Genomic DNA, 9422 nt, shown 5'->3' on the forward strand with positions numbered 1-9422 from the left:
AACGCTGACACTGTTTATGTGACACCTCTCTATCCTACCCGAGCAATCAAAGCTCTTTATACAACACTTCTCCTCCACGCTTCGCCTACACAAGTCGTGCACATACATACTGAGGCAGCAGGGACCAACTCGGGACTAGCATCAAGCATGTGGGCGAGTGTTTGTTATACTCGAGTATTATATACTCGAGTATTATTATACTGAGATCTTCTCTGACAGCGCTTTAACACACGACTCACCGCATGTCCCCCACAGACTCTTCTGCATGCACGAGAACCACGTGAGGCCAAACGTTGTTTCCCATATTCAGAGTTCGTACGTCTGAATTCAGGATGCGGGCCAGAACGTGGCATCGATCAGAACCTGTGTTTTCACTGGGAACAGTAACCAATAGTGATGGGACGTTCTGTATCGAGGCTTCGGAGCGTGTGTCGAGTAATGGAGGGGGCGTTTCCGCGAAGCGCGTATCGAGGCTTGCTTCATTTATGGGAGGAGCTGAAAATGATGACGTCCGAAGCCTCGCTGCCCGGCTGTACCACGTGACTGGTTCATGAAGTGGTTCGAACTTTGCTGCGAGATATGACAGCGATATAAACCCCTCAGACTTCATTCAAAATGTGGGTGTTTGATGGAGAGTTGTTAGTGAGAGTTTGGAGACAGTTTGGAGGTTTATGAGAGTGAAGAGAGAAAGTCAGGAGAGAATGGAGCCAGCTAAGAAGAGGAGGATGTCCTCCCCTGTGTGGGAACATTTTGATCTTATTCCTCCCAACAAGGTATGTGAATTTCCACAGAAGATGTATTTTCATAATACTGATGGTGCAATAAAACCTATGTTAGGCTGTCTGTACTTTTGTACAAGGTGAGGTGTTTGCTCTGTGCCAGGGAGCTGGGATATAACAACAACATCCATGCTTAGGCACTACAGAGCTTTGCATGAGAATAAGAGGAACACCGATTGTGGAGCAAGACCAGGTGAGCCATCAAATGCAATGATAATATAGCATGCTGTAATGTTACTAAATGATATAACAATATTATACAACTGTTATAAGTTACGTGTGTGATATTTATATTTGTGCTTTGTTTTTATTGTGTTTCCATACTGCCAGTATAAATATACACAGTATACTGCATCACTGCAATATAGATGTTTTACACACTCCTTTTGTTGTTGACATTTACAGGCTGTGTGCAAAATGCCACACTCTTCAAATTCATGCCAGCTATTATTTTTACGTCCAGTAGGTGGCCTACTAGAGCAAATGAAGCTTCGCGTTGGGGTGAACCAATTGGATGAAAAGCTTCAGTGCTTCATGAAGCTTCATCTGCCCATCACTAGTAACCAACGCTACTTCCTTTAAACTTCTAGACTTCATGGTGTGGGGATGAACAGAAGTATTTTACCAGCATAATATAATCTGCAGTATGATCATTGCTTTAACAAGGTAACAGACAGCTTTAAGATGGCCTTAAGATGTTTATGCATAGTTATCATATTAACCTTGTATTTCAGATGCAGTTATAACTATGTTATACACATTGCATATCTGTGCTTATTTTGAGTTGATGTTCGGTTCATTAAGGGTCTTAAGCTTCACTGGCGTGACTGTCAGATCTGTCAGCTTTAGCGCCTAAACAATTTCGACAAATTTAAGTTAACGGTCCAACCGATAAAGTCCTACTTTTTTGTGATCAATTAACCAGCATCTGTCCAACAGTTTCTGGCCTCATCTCTAAAGTCCCTAAATCAATTTAAGAGTGTCCAACACCCAAGGCCCAAACATGTCATGTTTAATGTAATGAGAGTCCACAGAGTGCTGTAAAATGTGAAGAACTGTTGTTCAGGGCAGTAAACACCTGAACATGGAAGCAACAATTCATTGTTTGGTGAGATTTTCTACAAAGATGCTGGGAGAGCGTCACAACTCAGAAAGTTAGATGTACAGTTTATGAATTTTATTTTTAAAAAAAAGAAAGTGGCAGCCAGAAACAATACAAAAGAGAAAACTGAGAATGTCAGAGCGGTCTGTGCAGAGTGCCAACACAGCTGTTACCATCGACACACTGCTCTCAAGCTGAGGAAAGGTGGAACTGAAGGGGTGTGGCCTAAAAGTCCAGCAAGAATCAGTCCAGCAACCGTCTACAAACAGCGTCCTTTCCAACGCCATGGTTACCGTTCAATGAAGGACAGGCTGAGTTTGCGTCTGTGTTAACTTCTCCCATGCAAAATAAACAGAACCCCAAAGAACCCAACGAGGTGTTGGGACAAACCTTCGTATGCTAACATACATTTTGTTGCGTGTATATGACAATGAAGCACCACGCCAATGCACTTGGAACTGAAAGCCACAAAAACCATTTAAATACTGTTAATGTTTGAACAAGTGATGTCTTTAAAATGTTGCTGCGGGAGCGTCAGACTATCGCTCAGACTCTGTATCTGTCCTCTACTAATGACAAAACAGGAACGGAGGGAAAGGCGTCTAACGCATCCTGTACTCCAGCGTCTTTGACATCTCACATAGCTGGCCCCTGAAGTCCACGTCGATGGTGAAGTCCAGGTCCCTCTGCAGAGACAGCAGGTCAGGTTACACAAAGACAAATGAATCGAAGCAAAGAGCGGCCGAGCCGTGCTTACATTGTTCTTGACATTTGGCTTCATGCTGACGGTGCCAATGATCTCCTCTCCAGTCTTCACAGTCAGGTAATCATCCAGGTAGAAGACAGTCTGCTTCCAGTGGGTGTAAGGAGACTCTGGGCCTGTCGGGAGACAGAGCGTTGGTAATCTACACCAGCCTTTATTTTAACCCGCCCCGTGTGTCACACAGTTCAGCTGACTGGCTCCAATCAGCTGACCACCCCTCGCCTGTTCACCTGTAGTCATGTGTCTGTAAAGCTAATTCTGGCTGCAGGCTGAGATGTGAGCTTCTCCTCCCGGATTCGTTGCTGTATAAATAAAACTGAATTTGTCAAAGCAGACACTAATGTCAGCTCACAGTGGTGAACGATCTGTACAACAGCAACGACCCGCCGCCGTTTGCAGGAAGGTCAGTGCGTCCCGTCTGACAGAACATGAAATGTTCAGTATGTGGATGAAGTACGTGAACCCTGAGAACGCCCAGAGCAACAATCCTGCCAACACTGTAAACTCATTCAGGTATGAGACCTGCTTTCATGCAGTGACTATCAGGGCAGTAGAAAGCATGCATACTGGGACACCAGTGTAAAGACAGCAGGCACACTGACTGGTAGAGAAGCCGATCCTCTTATGGCAGCGGGTGAACTCGATGTTGAAGTAGGTAACCAACGCGTGGATGTAGTCGTTCCTCTTCACCTGGAGGCAGAACGGGGACGTGAACGTCAGGTCTTCGGCCTTCACCGTGTAGATGTCCACCTCCTAGACAAAAAAGACAAGATGCCTTCAGACCAAATGTTTCAGGTCAGCTTCAGCCACCCTCTGCCTGTCCCACATCCATTCAAGGAGCAGAGAACGATCCACCTACCCTGACGAGACAGGAGTTGCTGACCAGCTGCTTGGGGTCCACCACATCCACCAGGGGCTCCTTGATCGCCACCTCCTTGATGCAGGACATATCAAAGCCGTACACGTTCTCCCACCCTGACAGAGACAAGACCAGGTTACAGCTACAATGGTCCACAGTGTCCTCTCTGACAGACGGGTCACCGCTCTGAGCGTCTGTCACGTGCAGCGCTGTGCTCGGCTCACCTCGTCCTGTTGACGTTCTGCTAATGGCGAGCAGACTAAATAACCACGTTGACACTGAACGCTTACAAACACTGGAGCACAGCCTGAACTCGGCACCATCACAAGCTTGTATTACACAGTGGATCCAATCTGATGGGCATTTTCATAGTTACATCACAGTGAAGCATAAAAGGAGCCGGTGCAGTGTTTTACACTCATCGCTGTATATCTGACTCTACATGCTGATGACAGTTTGAACCTAAAAGGTCAAACTGGGCTCATGAAACCTGTTCGTGTTGTGACCTTTGATGAAGGCAGGCTGACGAGGAGGCGGCGCTCTGTTGGCGAGTAATGACTTCAGACTTAAGCATTAAACAAAGTTACTTCCAACCATCTCAGACACGCAGCTACTTTCACTCCGTCTTTAGGCCCACTCAGTCCACAGCAGTCTAACTGTGCAGAGAGGTTGGTGTGGTCGGCCGAGTTCAGTCTGCGTGTCCTCATTAGATGTGTGTCAGGTTTGTACTGCTGAGACTGTTTCAGTGCTCAGATTAATCAAAGTCACGGAAACAACAGAATTACTCTGTGTAGTAATTAAAACACTCCATTAAAGTAATCCATTACTTGTGAGTAACAGACCCAACAGTTATGACACCAGAGAGGGGAAATGCCTGCAACACGAGCAAACATTTGACCTCACAGCAGGTCACGACTGCAGCACATCAAAGCCAATCAGAGCCCACGGGTGACGGAGTGAGCCCACTGATGGACGGCTCCTGTGACGGGTCGTTTCCTTTGGTCCAGTTTGGTTTCAGATACAACCGGACTTTGTGTGACGACACAAAAACACACTCGTTTCCTTCACTGTGTGCACGCTTTCACAACGATGTAACCTTACATGTTGGACACATGACATTTTACCACACCCACTTACTGAATTATTAGAGCGTCCTCAGAGTCGACGACACCAACGATAAACATACATCGACTTAGAAAACGACGCGTCCACAATAAAATCCTAAAACCACCTAAATGTGTTTTTCTAAAACTACAGGAAGCGATTTGGACTCAACAGGTGGGGCGAACGGCAGGACGAGGAAAAGGGAGCGCAGATTAGAATAAATGTAACAGCAGAGCGGAGCTCCCCTCCACTACAGCACGACTGCAGCACCGACACCGGAGACCTCACTGTGCTGGTACCTCGCTGATGTTTGGACTGTAATGTTTCTGCTGCTTCACTTCATGAGTGAAGCTCCACAGCTACACTGGCTCTTTTTCCTCCTCACATTAATGTTCACACTGAACAGTGAACCCAACGTCGAGGACTTCTTCATTTATCTGGATCTTTGTTCTTATTGTGGGACAACTGGGTGATATTGACAATGACCTGCATACAGGAAACACTCGGAGCACTCACAGTGTATTTTGTAGTCCTTATACTGTCGGTCTTCGATGGCGGTGACGTAAAGGGTTGCTCTGTCTGGAAAAATGAGTCCATCTGGTTTCTGTTATTGTATAAAGAGGGACAAAAACACAAGTATTCAGAGAAAAGATCAATAAAGTCAGTATGTTCACACCAAGTGAGCAATAAACGAGTAGCTTAAAAACCCACAAGCTGAGCCTGGCTCAACCCAAACCCATGCATCTACAGACTTAAGGAGCATCGCAGACGTGCGACAGGAACAAAGGTTTGAGCGCACACACAAACATCACCACAGCCAACACTGTTTACACAAACAGTCACAAGGACTGTAGCTGTGACAGTTCAGTCAATCCCACACACATGGGCCAGTAGAAAGATATGCTGTCCAATATCATTACTGTTATCAGCTTCATGTAGACATGCTGTCGCAGTCCAACGCCATCATGGCGTAACCGTACTCACAAGCACACACACCTTCATAGAGAACGCATCGAATTCATGTTTTACAAACAACCACAGGACTCACAGAGCTCAAACAAACAGAAGTGCACACTTACCAGCCATTTGTCTCTGGCATAAATAACAGTATTAAGCATGGACTCATAGAAGAGACAGTAGCCCATCCACTCTGATATGATGATGTCTACTCCATCCACAGGCAGCTCCACCTCTTCCACCTTTCCTTTAATGATGGTCACCACTGCAGACACAAGAAGAGCTCAAGTATTTTTAAATATGATCACGTGACTGAAATCATGTTGGCTTCTATTTACTCACCATCATCAAGGTTGTTAGCCTTCACAATTTTCACAGCGTAGTCAGAGATGCTGCTGCACTCGATCTACGGAGATCAAACACAAACGCATCAAGAGACCGTCGCTAGCTGTGAGTGACGCCATTACCACTGATAGGTGAATCAAACACCTACCCCTATAACCTTCTTGGCTCCGGCTTTGGCAGCAAACATGCAGAGGATACCCGTCCCACTGCCCACATCAAGCACCACCTTGTCCTTAAAAAGGTGCTTGTTGTGGAACATGGAATTGCGGTACGTGAGAGTGCGAACTTCATCCTTCAGCATCTCCTACAGCACAAAGCAGGATTCATGACACACAGGTTTCCTTGAGTTACGCTCTAAACAGATTACGAACTAGAGAAATACCTCGTGAATTCCAAAGTGGGCGTATGAGTCAAAGTAGTAGTCCTTAGATGTCATGTCCTCCGCTGCAGGCTTGGCTGAGCTCTCCCCCTGGGAAACCTCACAGTAGACCAAGATCGTCTCAATTAAACATCATCTTTGCTAAACGCAGTCTCTGTATCAACAACAGGCGTGTAGGACCATGATGATGATCACTATAGTAACAAGTTTCAGGGCTGGGAACAGGAACAACTGTTCTAGAAGCAGCAACACCGTTAATAACCAAAGCTGCAGCTGCACAGTCTCCAAATAACTACTTAATGACATGATTAGAACTTCCCGTCTTAGTGATAAGAGCTGATAAATCTGACAACCAGCAGCTTTGTTGGCTCCCTTTACAATTAGATATATTAATATAGCAACTCTGTGGCAGCCTTACAGTCCAGAGTTTGTTTACACACACACCAGGTATCAGCATCATCCACAACCATAAGCATCGATCATCTCTTGCAGGGGGAAAACCCAGAACAGGGCTGAAGGCGGCAACAGCCGAACCAGTGATGTCCTATTGTGTACTCCGACAAGATGGCGCTCCACGTGCTTTAGACACGGGGGCTGAAAACACGCACGTTCCCAGTCCGGCTTCACGGACTGAGTTAAACGGGTTAGAGTTTTTAAAACAGACTCCACGCCGGGCTGAATACACGTGGCCCACTTTAACGCGAACTCTGGCCGAACAAAAGATGGTGGCACATGGCTGGTAGAAATCGCGCGCGCTTGGCCTTCCTCGATAACGCTGGGTTTCCACGTGCACACTCACGACCTCCTCTGTAGCTACCGGCTCGGGCTCAGTACAGCTAGCACGTTTGTTCACCTCTGTGAGAGGCAGAGCACCTAAAGCTGCCTACAACGTAGTTCTTTATCACCCTGAGGATGCTAACGCGGCTAGTTCAGCGCTGCTGCCGCCTGTAAACTGCACCAGAGGGAAACGATCGTGGCAGAAATCGCATGACATCTGTTAAAGAACAAGTTTATGGATAAACTGTAAGAAAATACCAAGAAAGAGTTCAACTCTGTAGCACAGCTAGCTAACGAGTTCAAAAGCTAACACGGTAGCACCCATGCGGTCCACGACAGGCTCGCTCCATCGCCAGCAGCCGGTGACGCGTCAGCTGAAAGGACGGTTCTGTTCTCCCAGCGTCCAACAGCCGCGAGGATCAGCCGCGGCACGTGCTGGGTGAGGTGTCTGGCCTTTCTCGGTCACATATGTTAGATGAATGAGCGCCAACGGTGCTAAAGCTCTATTAGCCTTAGCCATGTTAAAATGGATGCATCACTAGCTGGTACGCATGTGCTAAGTAAAGGTAAAAACATAACCGTGTACGCAATGTGGCGTGACTGTATAAAATGACCGCGTGTCGTCTCCAAAGATAAATATAAGTGAAGCTTATTTCCACACTAGAAGACCTTACCTCCATCCCTTCTGCTGGCGCCGCCATTTCGATCATCTACCCAGAGTAGCTGCGTGGGTCTGTAAGCGTCTCCCTTTGTCCCGCCCACGACGGCCAACGTTTATCTCTGATTGGTGCAGACGACAGGCCCGGCCTCCAAATCAATCCGGTTTTTAAGTGATGACGTAAAACCCTGCTTCCGGGTCCAAACTGAACTGCGTCCATTAAGACTGTTGTGTTTTTAACGTGTTTGAATACTTCCGGTCTTTTTAAGTCCCTAATAATAGTCTGTGATCACTTGGTAACCTTCACTGAAGCATCTGTGAATGAATGCAAACAATCCTGTATGCGTGGCATCGTTGTTAGAGGATTTCACCTCTGCCCCCCCACACACACACACACACAAAACTTTATGTGTGCGTATAAATGTGTGTATAATATTAAGGATTGTACATTAACATGAAACTGTTGTCGGAACCACACTGAATTTCACCAGAGAAACACACACACATATGAAGAGAGAGAGAGTATGCATTGTATGCAAACAGCTACCAGACAGCCATCATAATTCGTCATACAATGAGAACAGGACAAATCAACAACTGACAATAACTGATTAATATTAAAATCTGTAACATAATGTTTGGAGTTTAGTCTGTTACTGTTACTGTTTTTACCATTTCTTCTTGGAGCAACTGTAACCCACATTATTTCCTTCGGGATTAATAAACTATTCTGATTCTGATTGTTTCAGGATGAGCTGCCATGATCCAATCACACATCTGCTTACCTGCATCTGTTGCTCGTTTCTCCTCTTCTTTTCTATTTTTTCTAAACTGAGCACCTGATGGCTTTGAACCTTTCTTGTCCATCTTGGTTTTAATTTTGCACTCCAGTATGAACACCCATTCCCCAACCCAAGGATCACCACAACATAACCTAACAGACCTACACCCTAGTTCACAGATTCACTTTGTCTAGGGTTTATTTCTGGGATTTCACACATTTCAAATCATGAATACATGATGGGCTTGGACTGACAACATTATGAATGAAATGTGCTCTATCCCCAGATAGCAAGGAGACATCGTTTCAATGTTTAGTCAATATCAGGTGATTCTATTGAATCACTGTTGAAATCTGACGTTGACCTAACGTCACTCTTGCACCCTTTAACATTGAAACAATGTCAGATATTGAATCACTGTTGAAGTCTGATGTTGATTTTCCATCACTTCGCACCCTTGGTTACTATTGAAACAACAATACAATTTGTCATGTCCATAATAATATTCCTATAATATGAAGCATCTGGCATTATGAAATAAAAAAATGACAGACATCTGTATCAATAACAAAGTAATTTATTACATTAAGAAAAAAAAGTTTCTTTGTTACAGGTATTGGTTATAGGTCACTTATTATTTTATTTTAAGTTTACTCAGGGATCGAGCTGGATATCGGGCATGCTGCACCACCCATGTGATCTGGAGCGTAGAGGAGACATTTCTGCACAGCTTGGCCGAAGGCAAACTCAGAAACAGCGTTTACCCCACCGGCTGAGTCAGGCCATCTAGGACACAAACACAAAAAGAAGGGGAAAAAGGCCAAATTAGAGCTTAAATATGAATAACCTCTTGTCAGTTGTCTTCAGCAGGGAGAAATTATGGGATTAATATGAAAGTCACAAGGAAAAAGTCAGCA

The 9422-nt window shown here is 45.3% G+C and overlaps 1 protein-coding gene across 2 annotated transcripts; it reads right to left on the minus strand.

Annotated features, from left to right (window-relative positions):
- Positions 1 to 1941: 1941 nt before the first annotated feature.
- On the minus strand, positions 1942 to 7807 carry prmt1 (protein arginine methyltransferase 1). 2 transcript variants are annotated; one of them, XM_080906548.1, is made up of 10 exons: positions 7740 to 7807; positions 6292 to 6387; positions 6058 to 6213; positions 5907 to 5970; positions 5687 to 5829; positions 5124 to 5211; positions 3504 to 3619; positions 3247 to 3397; positions 2639 to 2760; positions 1942 to 2567 (listed from the first exon to the last, which is right to left on the minus strand). In XM_080906548.1, exons 1-10 carry the CDS (start codon positions 7773 to 7775, stop codon positions 2484 to 2486), a joined length of 1056 nt encoding a protein of 351 aa, XP_080762674.1. In that variant the 5' UTR covers positions 7776 to 7807; the 3' UTR covers positions 1942 to 2483. The 2 variants fall into 2 exon arrangements, with proteins under 2 accessions (XP_080762674.1, XP_080762675.1); XM_080906549.1 differs by having other exon boundaries at positions 6292 to 6378; positions 7740 to 7806.
- Positions 7808 to 9422: the final 1615 nt, after the last annotated feature.

The sequence above is a fragment of the Rhamphochromis sp. 'chilingali' genome (genome assembly GCF_963969265.1).
Source record: "Rhamphochromis sp. 'chilingali' genome assembly, chromosome: 15".
Lineage (NCBI taxonomy): Eukaryota > Metazoa > Chordata > Actinopteri > Cichliformes > Cichlidae > Rhamphochromis > Rhamphochromis sp. 'chilingali'.